General features: G+C 36.0%; 1 protein-coding gene and 1 pseudogene across 2 annotated transcripts in view; both read left to right on the top strand.

Annotated features, from left to right (window-relative positions):
* The window catches only part of ADAMTS3 (ADAM metallopeptidase with thrombospondin type 1 motif 3), a 222,895-nt gene that overhangs the window by 142,621 nt on the left and 54,543 nt on the right, over positions 1 to 25,731 (top strand). For both annotated transcript variants that reach the window (XM_016132936.2, XM_016132937.2), the window contains one exon: positions 24,302 to 24,501. In XM_016132936.2, the coding sequence (XP_015988422.2) occupies positions 24,302 to 24,501 (200 nt within the window). The remainder of the gene's footprint in view (positions 1 to 24,301; positions 24,502 to 25,731) is intronic.
* LOC107504021 lies at positions 11,905 to 14,562 on the top strand (annotated as a pseudogene).

A 25,731-nucleotide genomic window follows, 5' to 3' on the forward strand; every position in this document is an offset into this window, starting at 1 on the left:
TAACTGAGAAAGCCCTGTGAGTATTGTCTTGGAGATTACAAATAAATTTTAGTGAGCAAGAAAACTTACAAATATTGAATCCACAAATTAGGATTAACTATATTATATATATGTTCATGAACATATGTGTAATATCATACAATAGTATCAAGTTTGTGCCTGTGTATATTATGATAAGATTAATTGTGCTCCTGCTCTTGATTATATATCTTGTGTCCAATTTTTCTTTTATATTATCACTTTTTCGTACTATTAGAAACTTCAGTAGCAATTAGTTATTTTCCTTTTCTTTTTCACACTGACACATTATGATCTATTTATATCCTCATTTTCTCTAAACTCAAACAATTTACCTACTGATTTATTCACTCATTTATTTGTTGACCAAACATGTATTGATCTCCTAATGTGTTTCAGGCTTATTGCACTACTTTTTAGCACACTTCCCTTTTATAAAAGAAAAAAAAAATTGGACACAATCATCAGATTTTTTAAATAACAAAAAAATATTCTGCACTTAGGAACATTTCATGTCCCCCTGTCTATAGTTCCATAGAGTCAATATAATGAAGAGTTCCAAAGCAAATAAGATAAAGGTGCCCTAACTCTCATATTCTTCTTGTGTGAGTACAGCTGTATTATGGCAAGTGTTATGTAGTACATAGCTGGCTTTTAGCCTTGTTGTTACATGAATTTATGTGCTATAGTGAGTTTTATTATCCGTGACTGTTCTTTGCATTACCGAGAACTTATTCTGATGTCCACTGAATAAGAGGAAAAATTTGCACATGAATTTACACTTGAACATTTTTTTATTTTTATTTTTTGGCTTTACAAACATTAGTAGAAAGTCCTCTGGGACTGCTAAAAATATCGATTAGAGTCATATGAAATAATCCTTAAACAAAAAAATATTCATCAATTTCTTTATGGATTTTTTTTTTATGTGGTGGACCTGCTTCCAGGAGGTCACCATATCAAAGCCAAACTTAAGTGCAAATACCCAATAGGCATAGTGCACTATAGCCCCAAACTCCTGACTCCAGCAATCCTCCTGCTTCAGACTCCTGAGTAGCTGGGACTACGGGCACGCACCGCCATGCCCGGCAAAGGATTCTTTGGGATATTGTTTTGTTCAGGTGGAGCACATTCTAAGCTGATGAAATAAGTAGAATGGCAAAAATGAATAGATTGTAATGGAAAATAATTAGATAAAATCTTTTAGAGGAAAAATAAAATTAAGCTACAATAAAAGATATGTAGTTTAGGTAACAAAATGTTTGGCCAATGCCAGAAGGTTTAGATTTAATGAAGAAAGGAAATTTACATTACCAAAAGCTCTTGGAATAACATTTAAAGAAAATAGTTTAAGTGGTTGAACATATGGTAGAAAAAATAGAAAACAGAGAAAGAAGAAGCATGCCATATATAGAACCTGAAATGTTAGACACAGAAATGCAGATAGAATGGCAAATCTAAGAATATTATATAACAAGTATTTTTAGAATTTGGCAATGGCCTGATGGGACAAACAAAGTAAAAGTAACCCCAGAGTCTTGTTTGCCTGGAAAAGAAGTACAGGAAGATTGTTGAAGGATGTATTATGTTGAGATAAGTTAATGCTTAGAGAATGATGACGGTGAAAAGACATTGGAGCAGAATGTAGAAATGTTCTGTAATTCAGGATGTGTAACCTAATCGTTAAAAATGTATTAAAACTCTTTGACTGAGTACTTTGTCCAAGGAAATTTGTGTAAAAAGCAAAAGGCCTTGAGTTATTCTCAGCCAGCTGAGGAACACAGAATGCAGGAAGGGGCCACCTAGAGACATTTGGAAAACTAAGAGCAGGGAGGAATGAAATGCAGAGTTGAAAGCCTGGATCAGTGAATAGAACATGTGACAATCTACTCTATTGAAGAAAGGAAAATGGGCTAGAAATGGAGACAGTGGTATAGAGAGATGGAGAAAGAAATTCTCATTTGACTCAGGTCAGTTTCTGTAAAGAGGGAGCTATACTGACTGAAGCCTGGAATGGAAAGAGGTAGAGAAGGTTTTCTACAGGGTAGAGTCTGAAACCTATTAAGTTGCAGACAAGACAAAGCTAAAATGTACTTCCAGCAATGTTTCGTCTAAGCGAATGCTTGGACTAGGTTAAGGAGTTTATAAAATATTTAAGAGTGCCTGGCATTAATAGATGTTCAATAAATATTTGTCAAATAAATGAATGCTCTCTCATTTCTGCCTTGTATACATCCTATGGCTTTTGGTACATTTTCTGAATAGTAAAAGTATATTAATAGTAATCTTAGTGGAATAGTTATATAGCAATGCAAGCTAGAGGCCAGATTGGCACCAGTTTCTGAGGGATGCAGGAGAGAAAAATAGAGGTATTAGGCAAGCTCCACCAAAGTGTAGAATCACAGAAGCAGAATTCTGGAGGTAAGAGGGTTCTTTCAGGTCATTGAATAGCCAAGCCCTCTTATTACATGGCTATGGATTTCAGGCCCAGTTTTGTTAAATAGCTTACCATATATATGTCAAGGTTCAGTTCCAGAAAATTAAAACCACACTAGTTATTTTAAGCTTGAAAGGATTTAATATAAATAATTAAGTGCACATTAAATTGTTGGAAGGATTAGAGGAGTGGCCTCTAGGCTCTGGCTCTGGGACTAGTTCCCAGAACCATACAGCAGATTGGCCCACCCAGGCAACTGCTGTTTCAAGTCTAGTCAGGGAGGGAGAGAATGAGCAAGCTGCTGTGGGACCTGTTGGCTCCGAGAACTTGTCACCGAAGATGTTTTCTGAGGATAACACCCTGCCACTACTACTATTGCACTTTTGGCATCCGCACAGCTGGAAACTGGACCTAGGATGCTGCTACAGAAAATGTGTCTCCCCAACCACATTTGCCACTTCTGAATTCCAGACCTTACATGAGTGCATCTTACTGGCTCAACCCAAATTCTCAACCGGAGTTCTAGCTTATTGGGGCACATAGTTCAGCTTTTGCGGGAGTATGCACCACAAGCAGGTTGAAATGGATGTGGACTGCCAAGTAAGCAAATTTGCTACTCCTGTTTCCATAACCACTGAGACAGAACATGGGAGCCCTGTTATGAGCCTTTCTGTTATCACTGAACACACATGCACAAAAGATAGTTACACAGATTCAGTCCTGCCTTCTAGAAATCACATTCTGAGATTGAGACCAGTAAGAAAAGTGACCACTTAATTTACTGTTCAAACCAGGAGACATTTGAAAGTGAAAGAAAACATTACTAATATTTATGCCAGGATAACAGGCATGATACAGAAATGGCCCAGGAGAACCAGCCCTAAGCCTATCTATAGCACATTTAAAGTTCTTTATGATCTTGCTTTAGCCTACCTCATTGAGACCACATCGCTCAACACAAATCATCACTTATGTTTTTGTTCCTTCCTCTTTGAAGTTCTATTCCCCTACTATGTCAGTGCTTTCTAGATCTTCTCCACATATCATGCCCATTGTCATGTCCATTGCCTGGAATAGCACTCCCTATTTTTCCACATGTCTAACTTCTGTGAATCTTTTAAAATCCAATTCATACATCACCTCCTCTGTTGAAACATTCTCAGAATTCTTCCAGGTGGAGTAACTTGGTTCTTTTTCAGTTATATACTTACCTGGTATGAAAGTATCTGTTTATATATCTTTCTCTCCTATTCAGCTGTGACATTCTCAATGATAGGAACTGGGCTTATTGATCCTTTATTCCTAGAAGCTAAATCAGATTCTGTGCTGGAAAACTGCTCAAAAAATGTTTGGAAACAGATGGGTAGAAGGAAGTAAGGAGATGATGGGGGAAAAACAAAAGAGTGAGGGGAGCAAGCAATGGAAAGAAAGAAATAGAAAAGAAAGAAAAAGGGAGGGAAGGAGAGAGCAAGAGGAAAAGTGCTAATGAACCTTTTCTTGTAATTCTAACATTTTCATTTGTGATGATGCTTCTTGTATTACCAATCTATTAGATCTCTGAATTGAGATAAAATAAATTCACGTTCACTTAGAAAAAGATTTACTACTTGTAGTTTTGTATTTCCCTCCTGATATTTATTTAATTTCTTATTAAAAATTATTGGGGTGACATTGATCAAAATTCAATGTTTCAAATGTACAATTCAACAGTATGTCATGTGTATATATTTCATTCTGTGTTCACCATCCAGTTAGATTTCCTTCTGTCACCAAATATTTGATCCCTTTTATCCTTATATCTACCCCGTCCCCCGCTTCTCTCTGGTAACCACTAAGTCACTGTCCATGTCCATGAATCTCTGTTTCTTTATCATGTTCGTTTGTTGCTTTTAGATTTATATCATCGTATGAGTGATATCATATGGTTTTCAACTTTTTCTGTCTGACTTATTTCACTTAATATGATTATTCCAAGATCCATCCATGTTATTGCAAATGGCAGTATTTTAACTCTTCTTATAACTAATATTCCATTGCATATATGTACCACATCTTCTCTAGCCAATCATCTATTGTAGGACACTTCAGTTGCTGCCATGTCCTGGCCACCATGAATAATGCTGCTATGAACATCGGGGTGCATGTATCTTTTTGGATAAATGTTTTCAAGTTCTTTGGGTAAATACCCAGAAGAGAGATTGCTGGATCATATGGTAATTCAATTCTTAGTTTTCCGAGGGACCTCCATACTGTTTTCTATAGTGGCTATACCAATTTTCAGTCCTACCAGAAGTATTTGAGGGTTCCTTTTTCCCCACAACCTCTCCAACACTTGTTATTACTTGCCCTGTTGACGATACCCATTTTAACAGGTGTGAGGTGGGATCTCATTGTGCTTTTGATTTGCATTTCCCTCATGGCTGGTGAAGTTGGGCATCTTTTCATACACCTTCTGATATTTAAAGAAAATGTCAGTATTTACTTGATGACAGTCAGTGTTTAAATGCTTTTACTACATCTGTTTAACTACCAGATAAGTCATTCCTTAGTTTGAGTTGAACATATCATTTTTGGAGTTTTTTTTTTTTTCCGCACTAAAAATTCAAAAATATTTTTGAAATCTAGGAAGCCGAGCTTAGGTACAATATGACCTAGTAAACCATGAACCACCTTTGTTTCACTTTCACTTATCAAAAGGTAATTCCTTTTTTGCACTCCAAAAAGACAGCTTCACTTTACCTGTTGTGGCCCTTGGTGTTGATTTTAGGGACTACAATGAGTCTTGATTTACAGAATTTATTTTTTGCCTTCACCTCTGTAACATAACTTCTTGAAGTTCACCCCTAATTTTCTATCATCTAAATATGATTTTTAAAAACCTATTTTGCAATTCTCCAAAAAACTCAGTGTAAAACATTTTTAGTGAATATTCCAAACATTGTGTTCTTTAGACTGTAAGGCGATACCTATGTTTGCTAAGGTTTTACTTACTTACTTACTTACTTACTTACTTACTTACTTACTTATTTATTTATGTATTGGCTACTCTTAGAAGTCAGTTTCTTTCTGTAAACACTTTTACAGTACCTTTTGGCTCAGCCAGATTTTAGTGAACAGAGAAGTTCAGAATAGAATATTTTCGAGGTTTACTAAATGCTGTTCAACTTAAATTGTTCTCCCTTGCATATGATACCCTGTGTCGCAAAGACATTTTTAAGGAGATTTACTATCTCATTAAATATATGATTTTTTTTATTAAAAGAGCAGTGTCAGAGTTTTTACTGTGAACATTTCACTATTATCTAACTTCCACAAGTCCACGTAAATGTGTATAGAAAGTGATTTAGGGAAAACTGAATGACTGTAGAAAATTTTAGGTCATATTACAGAGTAACATGTGGTAAATCCAAGTTTCTATAGTACCATGTGCTCTGAGCAAAACTCAATTAAGTGAACTTCTGCTTCTTACCAAGATGAAATAACACTGGATTTGCCCCCTGCTTTAAACAACCAGACATGGACAAAATATAAGAACCAGTAGTTCACAAACACTCAGTATCTGGTGATGCACAGTGACCCCTAAGAGGTGAGAAACAAAAGAGGTAAACCTCAGCATTTCCCCAGTTTACTGCCTAGAGAGTTTTCAGTCTGAATCCCAGGGAAGGAGAACTCAGGCTGAGCCTGACAACAGAGCTGAGAAGTTAGAGATGAGAGTCTAAGAGATGAAGGTGGTCAGAGTTCACAGCACTGAATATGGGGGAAGAAAGAGCTCCAGTCAGGTAGAATTCTGAGGGTCTGTAGAAGTTTCCCTCTAGTGTTTAGCTGAGACCTGATGAGCACATTCATGTGAGGAAACTATGCAGAGCTTGCGAAAGAACCACGTGAGAGGCTTAGAGGTAACACTGCCTGCACTTCCTGGGGTTAGGAAAAGTGCTTTCTCCCCTTAGGCAAACTGGACTATCTCATGATTCACCCAGCATCGGAGAGAGCGCACAGAGGGGTCTTGCCTCAGTTGTTCTGAATAATTAGTTCTAGATGAGCCTTGTTCTGATCTGATTAATGTATCTTAAAAGCAAGACCTAAAAGATACAAACTGTTTTCAAGTAGCTTAACTGCATCTGAGAACAAAGCTCAAGAATATTTATAGGAATACAAATACATTCGACAACCAAGGTAAATTTTCTGTTGGACATCTGACCAAAATTACCAAGTATGCAAAGAAGCAAGAAAATGCAACTCATACTGAGAAAAATCAGTCAAAGTCAACCAGAACTGCCAGAAATGTAATAATTAGAAAATCAAATATTAAAATGTCTATTAAAATTGTATTCCAAATGTTTAAAAAAATGGAAGATACAAAAACACTCCCAATATTTTTGCTCCCATTTGGTCAGCACTATCTAGAAGAATACATTACACACTTACTGATATGGATAAAATATGAATATAACTTTCTTTCCACTGGAATATCTTATTACTTAGACTAAGAAGTTTTATTTTGAAAATAAGTGTTGTTAGTGGACATTCGTTTTCAGGTTGGCTCAACAATTTTATTTGAATACAAAAAAAATGCTGTGTTATTAAATTTAACTTGGATATTGTCATTTGTAGATTAGGAGTTACACTGTTCCATTCATAATATTAATAACAAATGTTCTGTTATAAATTTGTCTTAAATTTGCAATAATTATATGGCTCAAATATATTGATTATATATTTTATAATTATAAAAACCTTCCATTTGAACATAAGACAAAACTATTTGATCAATATTATCCAAATAAGCATAGCACTTTAGATTTTTTTTAAAAATATAGAATGACCACTTCTTCAGTATTTTAAGGTTATAATCTGCATTTTTAATTCTATGTTTTTATAACTACTTCAGTAAAAATTTATTGGAGGTAGCAAAGTCAAATATTATTGCATTTAAACAAAAAACATAAAATGAATTTTTAATCACTTAGAATAAAATTCTGTCTGCATTGTGGATATATAAATACTTAAATAATCAAAATGTCACCTTTACTCAACCTTTTGTAGATTGTCTATAAAATCTGGAAAAATATATAACATATTTTTCAGAGAAGAGATTGAAGATGTCTTTGACAGTTTTATATATATAGGGTGATGCCTCCAGACTTTATGGACACTGTGCTCTTCTTTAAATGGTGAATGAGAAGATTGCATCTCAGCAATAAATTACTAGACTTCTACATTGTCATGAAATATTTTATATCATAATGTAGATTCTATTTCCCATGTAAAAATATATTTTAATTATGAATTGTATCCCTAACCAAGGGTTTAGCAACAAATAAATTATACAATCAATTATATATGATCTAAAAAGTCATAATAACAGTAAACATCTTTAATAATTTAAAATAGTGAAATCATAGCCTATTTATTAATTATGAAAATTTAGCTAGGAGGAAGATTTTAGTGTCCTCTAGCATACATAGCCCATTTATTTTACAGATAAGAAAACTGGGGTTCAGATGTTTGGCATCTTTCCCAAAACCATACAAATGGATCATAGTAGAGCTGAGGCTAAACCTCTGTTCTCTGTATTATTTTTCTATTTCTACATAACAAATTCACCAAGAACTTAGTGACTTGAAACAACGTTCATTTATTAGCTCGCAGTACTGCAATTCAGAATCCAAAGCGACCAGACTGGGTTCTATGCTTAGGGTATTACAAGGCTAAAATCTGAGTTCTGGCCAGATCGAACTCTTATTTGGAGGCTCTGGGAAAGAAACCATTTCCAGGCTTATCAGATTGTTGGCAGAATTCAAGTTCTTGTTGCTGTAGGACTGAGGTCCCGTTTTCCTTGCTGGCTGTTGGCTGGGGTTCACTGTCAGCACTAGATGCCTCTCTCTGGTCCTTGCACTGACTTTCTCCATCTTCAAAGCCAGGAATAGCACGTCAAAGCCTTCTCATAGTTTCATTTCTGACATTGCTTTCTCAACTAACCAGAGAAAGCTCTCTGCTCTTAATGGTTAATGAGATTAGATAAGGCCCACATGGATAATGCCTCTCTATTTTTTAGTCAACTCCTATAACATAATTAGAGAAGTTATATCTCATCATATTCACAGGTTTGGGATCTTTGTGGGGCCATTTTAGAAAGTCTGCCTACCACACTCTTGAATGTATCCTGATTTTCTTTGTATTATACTACACAGTCATTCTGAAAGAGCTATACTATAAATAATAATAAAAAGTTTAGAAATATGTATATAGTTTCCTTATATCTTATCCCAAAATAACTTTGATATTTATGTGGTTTATTCCATTATTTTGCAAGATCTCTGCCTTCTGCCTTCGTTTGCATACCTTATCTAAAATTATGCCTACCTTACCTTGTTGTTTTTACTCCTCTTATTCTGTTTTTTTTTTTTAATATTTATTTTTAAGTTATGGTTGACATACAATGTTATATTAGTTTCAAGTATACAACACAGTGATTAAACATTTACATAACAATCACCCCAATAAGTCTAGTACCATCTGATGTCAACCATAGTTATTACAATATTACTGAGTATATTCCCTGTGCTATAATTTACATCCCCATGACTATTTTGTAACTACCAATTTGTACTTCTTAATCCTGTCCCCTCCTTATCCATTCTTTCAACACCCCATCATCCAGCAATCATCAAAATATTATTTATAAATTTGTTTTTGTTTTGTTCGTTCATTTCTTTTGTTTTTTTTTTTTTTTAGATTCTACCTATAAATGAAATTATATGGTATTTCTCTTTCTCCGTCTGACTTATTTCACTCAGCATAGGTCAATTCATGTTGTTGCAGATGGCAAAATTTCATTCCGTTTTTTTTACAACTGAGTAATAGTCATTGTATATATGTACCACTTCTTTATCCATTAGCTATTAAAGGACACTTAGGTTGCTTCCATATCTTGGCTGTTGTACATAATGCTGCAGTGAACATATAGATGCACATGTCTTTTTGAAGTAGTGTTTTGGGTTTCTTTGGATAAATACCCAGAAGTGGGATTACTGGATCTTCCTCAGTCACTTGTTCTAGGCTTTGTTTTAAAGTCTATTTTGTCTGGGGTATTGCTACCCCAGCTTCCTCCCCACCCCCCTCCCCCACCCATTTTCATGAAATATCATTTTCAATCCCTTTACTTTCAGTCTGTGTATGTCTTTCAATCTGAAATGAGTCCCTTGTAGGCAGTGTGTGTAAGGGTCTTGTTTTCTTATCCATTCAGCCACCCTATGTCTTTCGAGCGGAGCATTTAATCCACTTACATTTAAAGTAATTATTGATAGATATGTAGTTATTGCTATTTCATTATTCATATTTTTAATCCTTTTTTTTTTTTTCTTTCTTAGAGATTTTCCTTTAACTTTTCTTATAACACTGGTTTGGTGGTGATGAACTCCTTTAGCTTATTCTTATCTGGGACACTATCTGTCCTTCGATTCTAAATGGTATCTTTGCCGATTAGTGTCATATTGGTTGTAGGTCCTTGCTTTTCATCACTTTAATATTCCGTGCCAATCCCTTGTAGCCTGCAAAGTGTCTGTTGAGAAATCAAGTGACAGTTTTATGGGAGCTCCCTTATAGATAATTAAGTGCTTTTCTCTTGCTGCTTTTAAATTTCTCCCTTTGGCATTTTAATTACGATATGCCTTGGTGTGTCTGTTTGGGTACATCTTCTTTGAGACTCTTTGTGTTTCCTGGGCTTATGTGTCTATTTCCTTCACCAGGTTAGAAAAGTTTTCAATTATTATTTCTTCAAATAGGTTTTCAACTTTTTTCTCTTTTCTCTCCTAGTACCCCTATGGTGTGAGTACTGGTAACTTTCATGTTGTTCCAGAGGCCTCTTAAAATATCCTCACTTTTATATTTTTTTTCTTTTTTCTTTTTGTTGTTCTGATGGTTTGTTTCCTGCTACTTTATCTTCCAAATCACTGATTTGATCCTCTGCCTCATCTAATCTACTCTTGATTTTCTCTAATGTATTTTTCATTTTAGTTATTGAATTCTTCATTTCTGACTAGTTCCTTTTTTTTTTTTTTTTTTTTTTAATACAAGGCAACCCTTGATTGACCTCACAGATTGCAAGGACCTTGTCACCTTACAATCTCTTATTTTTTACTTTTTACTCCTATAAAACCTGGTCTTCCTAGGTGGTCTCCCATCCAAGTACTAACCAGTCCTGACCCTGCTTAGCTTCTGAGATCAGACAGGATCAGGCTTAGCATAGCCATCAACTGACTTGTTCTTTTTTATGTTTTCTATCTCCATTTTTATGTTCCCTGTCTCTTTAAGTTCTGACTGAGATCATTGAGCATCTTTATGACAGTGTTTTGAACTCTGTATCTGGAGTTTGCTTGTCTCCATATTGTTTAGTTCTTTTTCTGGAGCTTCGTTCTGATTTTTAATTTGTGGCATGTTTCTTTTCCTTGTCATTTTGGCTGCCTCCCTGTTTTCATTTCTATGTATTAGGTAGAGCTGCTGTATCTCCCATTCTTGGTAGACTTTATGTAATAGGTGTCTTGTTGGGTCCAGTAGTGCAACCTCCCTAGTCACCTGAACTGGATGCTCCAGATATGTCCCTTGTGTATATTGTGCATGCCTTCCTGTTGTAGTTGAGCTCAGATTACTGTTGGCACTTCAATGGGAGAGATGGACCCTCAGGCTGATTGGTTGTGAGGACTACTCATGAGTACTGTGGAGGAGCTGTTGTGTAGGGGCTGACCCTATGGAGCAGGATTTGCTTTGGCAGGGCTCTGTGCCTCCTTAGTCTGCCCTTTGGGTATGTGGTGCATGAAGGGGGCTGGATGGTGCTCTAGTGTGGTCTGAAGCTGACTAATAGCTGTGTTGATTCTGAGGCCTCTTGGGAGGGGCTATAGTGCAGGCCCAGGAAACCCATTGCCTGTGCCCTGCCTGGGGCCACTTGTTATGAACTACAAAGTGATCAGCAGATGATTGCCACTTGTCCTGGGCTTGGAGGTGCCTGGAAGAGGCTAAGCTGCAAACTGAGGCCAATTGCCACTAGTGCTGGACTTGGGGCTATTTAGGAAAAAGTACATGCTGAGGCCAGATGTTGCTTGTTCAGGGTTTGTAAACCTTAGTGAGGTTTTGGGAAATTCCACAGCATGAGCCACAACAGGCCATTTGTGTGGAAAAGCCAGTAGAAGGGGCTTAGGTGGGCCCACAAGTTGGGTGGGACAGGATTTCAGGGAATCATCAGGGTGGGGCAAACAGTGTTAGGTTGATGGAGACTCAGGTGCCCCCCCATTCTGTTTTTATTATTCTTACCCTGATTCATCATTCTTATCACTGGAAAGGTAATTCTGTGTGGGTAAGCTCTACATCTGCTGTGTCTACTGCTGTACTCCCAGTGATTGGAGCAGGGCCTGGTTAACTGGCCCCATTCTTTAAATATTTATGAGAAAGATTAAATGAAAAATGTTAATATTCATAGTTTGGCTATAACAACTTGTTTTTAATTTGTATAAAAATTGTTCCCAATGCCTTTGGAGAACAATTTAGTATGCTTAAGTTTCTGAAGAAGTTTGAGGTAAAGAAATTTTTTATCTTTAAAAAATTTATGAGAGGCAACTGATGGAAATAACTTGCACTTTGAAGTTGACAGTTGTAAAATGGAATCCTACCTCTCTCTTATGCAATTGAGCTTACTTAGAAAACTTCAACTTTTAGCAATGTGAGAGTGCTAGAATATAACCTATTAAATTGGGCGTGGAGATGTCTTTCTCTACTCTTCAATTTAGTAGAGCTCAACTACAAAAACTGTAAGAAAGAATGTAATATACGACTGTGAAGGGTAGGTGGCCAACCAGAGTCCCTAAGGTTTGAAGCCTCTAACTGCTGCCACCACTCAAACCTGCCAAAGCACTGGTACAGCTGCTGCTGTGTGACTACTAGATCTAGAAACAGTCTTGCTAATAGTGGTGGTGGCAGGACTCAATCATTCCCCTCCTCAGACTCTCTTAAGAAGTCCAGATGGCATCTTCCATGGGCAATGTGGTTGACAACACAGAACCAACAAAATGTATGCTTTCTCTCCAAGGGTCAGCAAAGTAAGCACATTGAGAATATTGCAGGAGATTTTGAGGCAGTTGAGAGATACTGCATGAAGGTCTAGAGACAAGAGCCATACAACACTGATATGCTTTTATTCCTTTGCTCTATACCCTTCCAGTATGAAAGCCTGGACAGACCTGCTTACTTTAGCACCCTGGCAATTAAACAGAAACACTTTCTGGTAGAAGCCTATTCAAATTTAGGAACTGTATACCAGCAAAGAGGATAGTTGCAGGAAGCGTTTGAGCAGTACCAGCATGCACTGCATCTCAAACCAGATTTCATAGAGTTGTATTAACGTAGCAGCCACATTGGTAGCAGCAGGTGACATGGAAAGGACAGTATAACTCTTCAGTATCCTGACTTATACTGTGTTTGCAGTGACTTGGGAAGCCTGGTCAAAGTCCTGGGTTGCTTGGAAGAAGCTAAGAAGGTTTCAGGGGATGAAGCCTCCTATTCTTGCATAAGATGCCTCACTGAAGGGAGCTCAAGGCTTGGACATAGGGTAGACCCATACCCATACAAGAAAGATACCAAAAACTCACGTGATTAAAAATATGACACGTTACTTGAAAGTAATTGAGATGTAACCAAACTTTGCAGTATCTCCAAGTAATCTTGGCTGTATTTTCAATGCATAGGGAAGATTTGGCTTGCAATTCATCACTTTGAAAAGGCTGTTGCCTTTGATCCCAATTTTCTGGGATCAATTTAGGTAATGCCTTGAAAGAGGCATAGCTTTTTAACAGAGCTATGTTAGCTTACCTTTGTGCTCTAAGATTGAGTCCAAATCATTTAGTGGTGCACAGCAACATGGCTTGTGTATACTGTGAGCAAGGCCTGATGGATCTGGCAGTAGACACCTGCAGGCAAGCTATTGAACTACAACCACATTTCCTTGAGGCTTATTGCAACCTAGCCAGGGCTCTTAAAGAGAAGAGCAGTGTTGTCAAAGTAGGAATTGTTATAATATAGCTCTCCAGCCATGTCCCACTCATGCAGACTCTCTGAATAACCTAGACAATATCAAATGGGAACAGGGAAACATTGAAGAGGTAGTTCACTTGTATCATAAAGCATTAGAAAGTCTTCCCAGAGGTTGCTGCTGCCCCATTCTAATTTAACAAGGGTACTGTAGCAACAAGGAAAGCTGCAGGGAACTCTGATACATTATAAGGAGGCTATGGGAAACTCCCTAAAGGAGATGCAGGATATTCAGGGAGCCTTGCAGTGTTACACTCATGCTATTCAGATTAACCCCGCATTTGCAGATACCCACAGCAATCTGGCTTCCATGTACAAGAATTCAGGGAATATTCCTGAAGTAATAACTTCTTACCTCACTGCTTTGAAACCGAAACCTGATTTAAACTGAAACTTAATCCTGATGCTTATTGTAACTGAGCTCATTACCTGCAGATTGTCTGTGATTAGGCAGACTATAATGAGCAAATGTAGAAGTTAGTCAGTACCGTGGCTGACCAGTTAGAGATGAATAGGTTGCCTTCTGTGCATTATCTCATGGCTTCAGGACAGAGTCACGGGAGCCTCTGCTTGGATAAGATTAGCGTCCTTCATAAACCACCATATGAACATCTAAAAACTTGATGGTCAGCTGCATGTAGGATATGTGAGTTCTGAGTTTGGGAGTCATCCTACTTCTCATCTTATGCAGTCTATTCCTGGCATGTACAATAGTGTGCTATGGCTGTTGCATTTTCCAGTAGTAGGAGAACCTAATAATATTCAACAGTATGAACAAAATGTGGACCTTCCCCAGTAACATATCTTTTTTTCACCAGTTGCTCCTAAAGAAGAACATATCAAGAAAGGTCAGCAGGCTAATGTCTGGACATCAGCCTGGACACTGCAGTAGGCACCCCCCCCCATGGAAGGATGTCCTCTGGGCAGGGACACCCATGGCGACTGTGCCAAGAGAGTTGCAGCTTCTTGAGTTGTGGCTTCCCAGCTCATTTGTTAGGTTGTCTTTAGTGTATCACTGAAAAAAAAAAAAAGATAAATATATGAAGACATAGCTCTGAAGAAAATTTTTACTAAAGTCTGGAAGTAGATACTATCTAGCCCTCTGTTCAGCACCAAAAAAAAATATGCAGTGGAACTAGAATTGCTCTACCTATAGATGTAGCAACAAATTTGATCACATGTTCAAGCCTGTCAAAGTCACTGAGTCAGCCTAAATAAAGACTGTATTCACAGGGGAATTGCCCCTGTACCTGAACCTGAACCTTCTGGGGGAAAGGGAACTAGTTAACAGGCTTTTCACTTATGTATACAGTATCATGATGCAGAGGGGTGGCAGATAATGATGATAGTGCAGCAAGACTTGCTTGCTTCCTGCATGATAGGGAGAGACACAAGAGGTGGGACACTCCTGTTCTACATGCAATTGCCATAGAAAGTTGCAGCGACCGGTGGTGTGCAGGTCTGGAAGGCTTGTTCTCGCCTGGTCTTCCCTGCGATGGTTAAAGTGGAGGGGAGAGCTAGATTATTCAGCTGTTTTGTGAGTCCAGGGATTAATCGAGTCTTCTGAATTAATTTTTCTTCATATTTGGAGTATGAGAACTTTTAAAATGTTTGGTTTCAGGTGCTTTATTCATATGAAGTATGTATGATTCTCTTGAGATAAGGTTTTAAACTAAAATATTGCTTCTTGCTTTAGTTTCTGAACTATATAGAATTAATGGGGACTTTGCTGGTTTAGTCTTTTTATAGGTTTTATAAACCCCATGAGTCTAGATTAGTTGTTTTAGTGTCTGACCTAATGTTTGGAGTTATCAGGGCTTTGTTGGTTTAGATGATGATTTAGAATTTTTTCTGGTCCATTTCCTTCTCTTCCCCTCCCCCTACTTTAAAATTCTCCTATAACTCAGCTAACAAAGCCAAGTGTTTCTCTAAAACACATCATCTAGTGCTAAATGAAAATTCTTAGGACCGATTATTAATTATGAAGGGCACAGTCATGGTACTGTCTTTGATATTGTAACAGATTTTTTTGGCCTAGTTTTGACCTATTTCACTAGTGTTTTGCCTTTGACTGCCTTTCTATGATGCTTCCAGAAGTGATAGTATGTGATAAGTTTTCTACCTTCTTATATAAGGTTTATTTTCTTAAAGTCTTGTTCTTCCTATTTCAATCAGCAGAAATTAAATCCTAGGTAAGTATAAGTATTCAAATATTTAATCAGTATATCACAGTTATTGTAAATACATTAAATAACTCATCAAAAAAAAACATGTTATAGGTAAAAAGCTCTGAAAGACCAACTATATGAGTAATTATTTTTTAGACCTTCTAGGGTATTATATAATAACTGTCTTCTGGACTTGGTCTTAAAGTCTGTATGGATTCAGCTTCAGTAATAGCTAACTGTACTGCTGCTTGGTTTTGAGTATAAATTAGACTTTAGCCCTCCTGAAGCTTGAGTTCTTGGTTTTAAGAATCAGAGCAATAAAATTGTTGAATTTCAACAAAAGATTGAAAGCTTGAGGCTTAAATAGGTCAACATATGAATATATGTTTTGTTTGGTTGTACTGCACTTACGTTATCCAGTAACAGATAATTTTTTTTTGTCTGCTAGCAGTATTCTAGTTATAATGTCTTTCTAAAGCATTGAGGCAGTACGCCTATTGTGTAGTTGCAACTGATGCCCTAATAGACCCTAACTGACAAATTACTGATTAATAATAACTTGAATTTCTGAAGGGTTTTTACTGTTAACCAAAATCTGAGCGAGGAGTCTCAAATGTAATTCTTAGCCAGAATTGCATGTTAATTAACTATTTACCTTTTAACAATGTAAATCAAGAAACATCAATTTAGAGATTTCTTAATTTATTTTTTACCTGATTGAAATATCAGTTAAAAGTTGCCAGGATCATTACAGATAAACTGATATTTGAAATTCACCAAACTACTTAATGTGGAATAGGATAATATACTTTCAGTGCCCTCAAGGCTGTACCTTATAGCTATTTTATGTAACACATCATTTCTCCTATAAGGAGAAGTAGCTGCTCTGGTTAAAGCTTTGCTTGTCATAACAGGCTTTTTTTTTCCAGGTAACATGCCTATGGAAGACTTAATTCTGAATAGAGATATAGATATTAATAGAAACAAATTTTTTGCTATTCTACTCTATCAAAAAAGCAAAACATTTATGTTGTATTATAGACATTTAGATGTTGTCTTGTGATCTTTAAATGATTTCCTTTAAAAAATAAAAATATAATCAAGAGAAGAGAAATGTTCATTAAAATGCTATTTAATATGTAGAGTAGTAAAATTTGAAAATTAAAAACTGTCTTCTGGGACTAACTTTATGACTTTAACTGAAAAAAAGCTACAGAAATGAGGAAACAGATTACTAGTAACAGAGCCCATCATTTAAAATGAAATAAAGAGAATGAAATTAATTTGAGAGATTAAACAGAATATATTGTCCTTTTCAAAGGACTCTATATCCTTAAAGAAGAGTGGGAAGGAAATGAGGACAATGATGACTGTAGAAGGAAAAATATAGACTGGTTTATTAATCATGGTTCTTTTAGTTTCAGTTGTTAGGAATTAGGATCAAATTGTTTTAAGAAAAAATTTTTTAAAAAACATAAAGAAAATAAGATGGTGATAGTTCATTGATTGATGAAACTGAAAGACCAAGTTTCTGAGATAGTTGGATTCAGAAGCTCAAAGTCATCATCAGAACATAAACTATTCTCTCCTTTAGTAATCTTCACTTTCCTCTTCTTCCATTAGACATAGACAAAAAACTATTCCAATGCTAGCCCCAAGCAGCTGCAGTGTTATATTCTTCTAGTTTCAAGCTTGGGAGAGAACTTCTCTTCCCTAGTAGCTACAAATAAAACAATCCTAGGTCATAGTTTTGTTGGCATGATTTGGACAAATCACCCATCTATTAACCAATTACTAGAGTCAAAGCAATAGAATATAGTACTTAGCCATGCCTGGGTCAATGACCACTGCTAGAGCCAAGTATAGAGGGCAGAGTGTAGAAGTGAGGGCAAGAGGGTGTAATTCCATGTAACTGCACGGGCTGCCTGGAGAAAGTTAGTTACCTCATACCTAGAGTTGCTAGATTTAGCAAATAAAAATACAGAATTGTCATTTAAATTTTAATTTTAGATAAATAGTACATTTTTAGTGTTAGGTATGTCTTAATCAATATTTGAGATACATTTAAAAAAATGTTGTTTACCTAAAATTCGAATGTAACAGAAAATACTGTTTTGTTTTGTTTGTTTGTTTTATCTGACAACTCAGCCCATACCCAAACATTTTAGTGGTTTGTTCAAGAAATGGTTAGAATAGAACTGAGCAAGCTATAATGATGAGAGTCCACTGATCTGGGAATGAAGGACTGCACCTTTCCAAAAACACTTAGAGGCCAACGAATGCAGAAGTGATCTCTAGGCAAACAGATTACAGTAAGAAATTAAACACAAATGGTATTATACAAACTGTATTAATGCAAACTAAGATAGAATAAAAGAAACCAGTGGAAGACTGTTAACTAAGGAATGCAGGAAGAGAAGAATCTGAAATGAAGGATTTAGCAATGTGGTTGCCTGTGCAACATTTATTTTCCCCTCCTGTTTTAAGGACATCCTCCTTTATATTTTTAATAGGACCTTAATATTTTTCATAAACCCAAACTTTTCCTAAACATGTGCTTTAGTGGAGGCCGGCCTTAGTTACAAAGGTAGATTTCTGGTTGGACTAAGACATTCATGAGTTCTGTTCTTCCTACCTGTTAATGATTTTTACATAGGCATTTGATTCAGTTCTTGCCACTGAAAACTATAGTTAAGTCTACCAGAGGGCCTCTAGGAAAGACATTTGCCTACAGCTAAGAAAGACTTGTATGAAAATACAGTTTGTTGTACCTGGCTGTGATGCTGGATTTGGTGCAACCATTTTGGAGTAATCAAAGAAGCTCATCTGAAGACAAAGTTTGCACACGGAGAATGGCAACATATGGAAAGATAGGGAAAATGGATGCTTGATGATTTACTTATTAACCCAGGAATCGCTCTACCTCAGGGCCTCTTGGAAGGCAAGCTAATATGCTTAAAATACTTTAAGTAAAATTTTATTTATTTCTAGATAAATATATTCTGATATATAGGAGATTCTTATTAAAAGTCAGAATGTACTATATATTAGACATTTAGGTGAGTTTTCTCTTGTTTGTTTGCTAATCATCAGGAACCCAAAGCATAAAAACATTTTTTTTTTAATTTTAAAGGTAAGTTTTCCTTTAAATAATACCACGTGGTAGCCCTTAAAGTGGTCAGTGAAAACAAAAGCAATACATGTATTTTAGAATTAGAACTTTTGGAGAAAAGAAATCACGGAAACTCATTCAGAGGTAACGTCTTTTTTTAAAAAAAAAAAAAAAAAAAAAAGCAAGTTACTTAATGAAAGTTAAGAATTGACATCATAAATTGGCCTGAGTACAGTTCTTTGAACTTTCAATATGGAATTTTGCAGTGGGTGAGGGACTCAGCTGCTTTTCACAGAAATATTTTATATCTTGGTAGAATGGGCCCCCTATATATGGAGATGCTATTACTATATCTTTTAGGAACTGATAACAGTATAAATTTTTTAAAAGACAATGGAAAAATCACTACTGAATGACACAGACAGGTCAACACAATTATTTAAGTTAAATGCTCTCTGCTTCTGATGTTAACATATGACATTTGTTGGACTTCACACCTATTTTTAGCTCTGATCTTAGGATCTCCACCTACTACTGGAAAATCCAGCTTGTATTATTCCAGACACTTCATTTTTGCCACAGTATTCTTTTCATGAAGAATGCCAGATTTCTACACAGACTCATTCTGTATTTATTGTTACTGCAAAACAATATGATTCTTCCTTATTTTCTGAAGTAGATGCATTATTAAGAAAATTGCTCTGGGACATTTCGGTAAAGTGAATCTACTTTATCATCCATTTATTAACATATTAACTTGCATTCCCAAAGGGAGTAGGAGTGCCAGGGGAACCTAGACAACAAAATTAAATATTTTCAGGCTCATATCTATTAGGACTAGATTCAATGACATAAAAAATGAAAATCCAAAGATGGCCAAAACACACCAGAAGTGCTATTACTCATGTGTAGCAAAGTCTGTTGCTAGACAACCCAGGGCTGGGATGGCAAGTCAGCAGTCGTCGTGGGGTCAGATCTCTTCTTCAAAGCTGCCCGACCATACTCAGCAGGTGCCTAGATTCCAGCATCATCTCATAGAACTTCTGATATGTTCATGTTTCCAGGCTGCAGGGAGAAATACTGAGTGAAGGGACAAAGGGGCACACCTACCAAGATAAATCACCTTCCTTAGGGGAGCCTTCATGAAAGCCCTTACACAAACCAGTTTAAGCCACTGAAGGATAAGCCATACTTATGCTCACATCTCATTGGTTTATCCTTAGTCATGTGTGGTCCTTAGTCACAAGGGAGACTGGGAATGACTTTTATTGGATTTATTGTCTCCTCAATAAAATTGACATCCTTCTTAGGAAGGAGAGAATAGAATATAGGGTAGATGATTCTCTCCCTGCCTTTATTACAGTATGCTTAAGATTGCATTCCAACCTTAAATGTATGTATATCGGATTCAGAACTTGATCAGAACATGTAACCTTTCTGATTTAATCCTTGTCTCCTGCCATTTTTCTGCCCATAGGAATTTCTTCTGGGGGTGGAGAATGATTTCACCAATCATACACTGTAAATATAATTAGGCATCTACACATGCCATATTCCATCGTGAAAATGTCTCAAGCCCAAGTGTTCACAATCAATCAGCAAAACTAGTTATAGTCTACTTTATCTGTTTGATAAGTTCAAAATTCTGGCTTAACACTAACGATCCTATATTTAATACTGAAATAACTATACTTGTGACTTGATTGGTTACCTGTGTTTCCGAAAATATTTTATTTCATCAAAAACAGGCTTTATAAAAAAATTATTCTTTTCCTGTAAATTTATATATGCAATTGGGAAGCTAGGGGTGCACAAAGGGTACGATCAAAACATTTTCAAAATATTAAGTCAGTAACTCCTAAGATAAGCTTCAAAAAACTTCTACTTTCTAAAAGTTTGAAAAAGAAAGCTCAATCTTGAAAAATACTCTGAGTCTCACTTTGCTGGAATGAAGTATGGGAAATAGTAACACCACTGTACCTATTGCAGGGACTTCTTAATTATTTTTTAAAAGATGCTCAGTTTTCCTGCTAATTCTGTTTTATCAATAGCTGTCTGCTGTCCAACTCAGCCTGCCTCCATTCAGGTCACCTTGAATGCAGTTACATAGCATGATGCCAACAGGATGCCACCAGAAATCCTTAGTTTGCAATACCCAGTACAAAATGTCACTCAGCTTTTTCTTCTTGAACTTGCTCACTGTCTCCTGCATGATTTCTTCAGTCCTCTTAGCGTCAACGAATTTGATGGGGAGTGTTGGACAGGATAGCATGATAACAGCTCTTTAACGTTCCTATTCCTATATCTCATGGAGGTGCAGATATATAGTAGTGGAATTAGACACAGAGGCATCTAAAATTTTGTCAAAGTTTGTCAGCTTTTAAACTGAAGTTTTATAAAGGTATGAACTGTTATGAGAGGGCATGTTCTGGTATACCCTGTTTAGATCTGCCTGAACTAGCAATTGTGAAGGCGATTCAAGCCTACATAATTTGTTACTACATGATAAAAATGCAGCTACATTCCAAATATAAAACCTGTACAAAGGTGTGGTTCCCAGGGTTACACCAAGTAGTTCTTTACCTTCTCAGAGTCCCACACATGTGTGAGTGCTTAATAAGTGTGCGTTGAGTGAAGATCAGTGCCATCTGTAAGGTCTTTCCAATTTGTATTAGGTTTTTAATTTACTAAACAAGCTTGTTGCATAGGATTTAATCCTAATTTTATATTCAAAGTAAACAATCTGGATACTTCTCTCCTCGTATCTACTTTTAGCACTGCAGGAGATATTGTTACCCTCATTTTTTCTAAACGTGTCAACAGTTTAGATGTTCCTTCTCTAATTCCAGATTTTTTTCTCACCTCTGTTTTAAAAGAACTGTAACAGATTTGTGGTACATAAAATAATATAGAAAGCTTTAAAAATAACAGCTTCTCTTAATGAGAAATCATGATCATCATCACATCATTATTATAGTAGTAGCAGTAAAAATATAGTATTTGTTGAGCATTTACATCTAAGCATCGTGTACAGTGTTTTTACAGTCATTATCCTATCATCCTAGCAAGTCTGAAAAGTAGAAGTTATTTTCCTGTTTTATAGATGAGGAAACTGACAGGGATTAGGCATCTTAAATAAAATCAGACTGCTAGGATGTGACACTTCCAGGATTTGAAGTCAGAAATGTCTGATTGCAAAGACTGTGCTAATAATCGTTTCACCATTACATTATAAAGTAGGCATACTGAGAAAAATTTATGATGAATGAAGTTATTTCACAGCCACAGAACTGTCTATAATTAAAAGAGACTTATATAGATAAAAAGTGCCAGAAGTAATTCCACTGTTTGGTTTTTTTGTTGTTTTTTTGTTTTGTTTTATTTTGTTTTTTATGTTTGCCATTGTCCTCTTTAGGAATAATAGAAAAGAACATTGTACAGTAGAGGAGAAAATGGGGATAAAGTATTCTTGATTAAATGAAGGCAGTGGTTGAAAGAAAAAGGCTTCCTTCTTCCTTCCTAGGTTCTAAGCAATGAAAAAGAGATTCTCTTCTCTTTCCAGAAAACTGCCTATTTAAGGAGAGCTGGAAAGGCCCAACCAAAGGTGTGTTTGAGCAGAATGAACTGTCTTTCTGAAATAAGTATTCAACCTTCTTCATTCATGCATCAGACTTAATGATATGATGACATTGGTAGTATATTTCCATTGGATGCTGCTGCTGACAGTTCTGCCAAAAAGAGCCATTTTTTAGAACTGGGAGTTCATGCATGAATTTCCTATTTGTATGCTGGGTATCACAGCCTTTCACATTCTCAAGTGTGTGAAAAGACTTGAGGTTGAATAGTAAAGCTATTTGCAGGTGTAGTCTCTTACCTTCATCGTGGGTGTACAACCCTTAAAAACAACTTTTGAGGAAAGCTTTCCATTTAATGTGGATGGTGGTGAGAGTTATTTATGTGTTGTGGAGCCAATGTGATTCCCTGATGAGGAGAAAATTCCCACCTAATGATCTAACAGTTGGGCTTGGGTCAAAGTGAATTACAGTATAGCTTTCAAACCTGAGTAGTCACATTCAGAGCTAATGCCTATATTCGCAGGGGAGGGTGCTGGTGCTTCTATATATTTTTTTTAAGTGAAAAGGGTGTGAATGGGATCTTACTTCCTTCCACTACTTCTAATTCCATGTGGCTAGGGCTTAGTCATCAATCTTTCTGACTAAGAGACACCTTTTTCCCCTCTCAACTTTACTAAAACCACAGAGGTGGAGAGGAAAGCTCCTATTCATTAATGTCAGACACTGATTCAAATAGCTACAGGCCCTAGTGCAGCATTAAATAACCCTTCATATAAAACATGAGCTGGATGTGGTTCTGTCAAATGTGTTTTTAGATATGTGGTTGTTTTACACATCAAGGTGTTTTGTAAAATATTTTTTTCCAAGTTTTATATATTTGAAATGGAAATGAATATACTTTCATTTTTATACCAGAATTTTTGCATAGCTTTTACTTTAGTATCCAAATGATAGATTTTATTTTTCAATTCACCTAAAACATTTTCTTTATTGAAAATGTGGTAATCTGAAGACAAATATCTAGAAAATTAGAACCTAAGAATACCTCTCCTCCTCTCCAGATAGATACATAGACCTATATATTTATTTCTTTGTGGGTATATATGTATATCTGTGTGTGAGTATGTATGTGTAACTCTATTTGGAAAGTAAAAAAAAAAAAATCCTTCAACTGCATAAAATAAAAAATAGTCTTCAGATATAGGTAAAGTTCTGACTTTCTTGCTCAGGCTTCATATAGATTGATCTAGATGGCAATTGAAATGACCTGCTCTCCAAATGATGGCCCGCGCAAGTGTGTATACCTATAGTGTTCCTTGCAGCATTCACTAGAAAACCATACTCAAAAGAAATGGAGCAATGTATAGTGACCAATAATTATACCACTAGATGCTGTTGTTTTGCTCTGCTATAATTTGACTTTTAAATTCAGACTACTGGAAAATGGAGAGATTTAAGTTTATGTGATACAAATTCTACACTCTATATTTACAGTTACTTATATTACCCACTGTCAACTTATCAACACATGATTTTTTTTTATTTATAATTACCACTTATTTAATAACTACTTAGCACATGGTCTGTACCGACACTTCCTTTGTTTTGCACTGGGGACACAGATACAGAAAACTAAACTACTCTTATCCTCATGGAGCATTCAGACCTGTGTGGTGACATTGCTTTCTGTGCAATAGTAATATTTCCTCAGTGTTGCTGTTCTATGTTGGATTTATAAGAGGTCTGTCTGTGCATATGGATGTGCACATTACTTAAGGAATAAGCTGAAAAGCAGTGTCTCAGTGATTATGGATTATAATGATAGGCCCCCTAGAAGATTCTGTTTTGTTAAAAAGTTATTAGAGGGTCCATTGGGGGAAACTGAAATGCCTGAGTTTTCTTTGTGTCTTAATAGAGTCGGATCTGGGAGGCCTCGATGACCTAAGTACTGTTTACAGCAGCATTGACCGGCAGCTGAATGAAACAGTGAGGCTGCGCAGGCACGCAGGAGACAATGATTACAACATTGAGGTGCTGCTGGGAGTGGATGACTCTGTGGTCCGTTTCCATGGCAAAGAGCATGTCCAAAACTACCTGCTCACCCTGATGAACATTGTGAGTAGTGACACCTTTCTGCACTTTCTTGACCTTTTCATTCACTTCTCCCGTTTTTATTAGTGTCTTTTGGAAACCTGTGTGAAGATTTCTGTGAATGTGCCCATATCCAAAATGTGTGCATAGTGCATTAATTACAAATAGGGATCTGAGTATTTAACACACAGGGGTGCAAAAATAAAGGAAGCATGAAGCACACATTTTTTTCTAGTTGATCAAGTAGTTTTCCATTGTCATCAAGGGGAAATCATAAATTTAAGAAATCATAATGGAATGGAACTATAACATGAATTATGATTTTTGTTTTGTTCTGGGGATAACCAGAACTCTCAGCACTTAGTCTGCCACCCTTGATGTAGACCACAAAGGACGAAATAGTTATTTTAGCATCATTTTGTATCCCAGGATGATAAAGAATGACTTAGGCTTTATAATTCTGGATTCTTGTTGGTAGAGCTTTTGAATAAGAATAATATTTTTCAATATTATATGATGAAGATAATATGTTTACAAAGCACAGTCAACTCTTGGCACAGTGCTATAATACAGTCATAAAAGGTTCTTTAAATTTTTCCCTTATTTCTCTTTCATGAACCTTAATCATATCTAGAAGAAATTTAGGTCAACATCCTCAAACTGGTATTTTTTTCCTTGTGAACTGGTGGAGAGCAATTGAGGAGAAATACTACATAAACCATCTATTTCTAAAAGATAACTGAGATGTGCACTCTATATATTTTATCTCTTAGAGTTATGAAATACATACTATATTGATCTATTAAAAGTATTCCTTAAGACCGTTCTTTCTCTCTTAGCCTTTGACTATTGATATAATTTCTTTGGGCATCTAGGTTGTTTACCTTCTTTTTTCCATGCTTAAGATTAGATTTCAAATAATTATACTGGAGAAGAAAAATTATTAATTTTACTAATCATGATTTTATTTATTCTAATATTTAAGCCTATATGTTAAATATACTTTTGTTCATTGAGATGTCAGTTTATACAATTCCACATATTCCATGTCTCTGTGAAATGGAAAATGAGTATAGAAATTCAAAATCATTTTAATTGTTCATTGGCGCTAATTCCTGTTATAAGGACCAGTTAACATACAGAAAACAGATTTTTAGCCTTGACAATAGATGTGTATAGAACTTCATCATTGTGAATTAATGACTGCCTTCAACTATTAACTATTAACTGTTTATATGACCTGTAAGTCTTGTA

Source organism: Rousettus aegyptiacus, unplaced genomic scaffold, assembly GCF_014176215.1.
Source record: "Rousettus aegyptiacus isolate mRouAeg1 unplaced genomic scaffold, mRouAeg1.p scaffold_m13_p_10, whole genome shotgun sequence".
Classification (NCBI taxonomy): domain Eukaryota; kingdom Metazoa; phylum Chordata; class Mammalia; order Chiroptera; family Pteropodidae; genus Rousettus; species Rousettus aegyptiacus.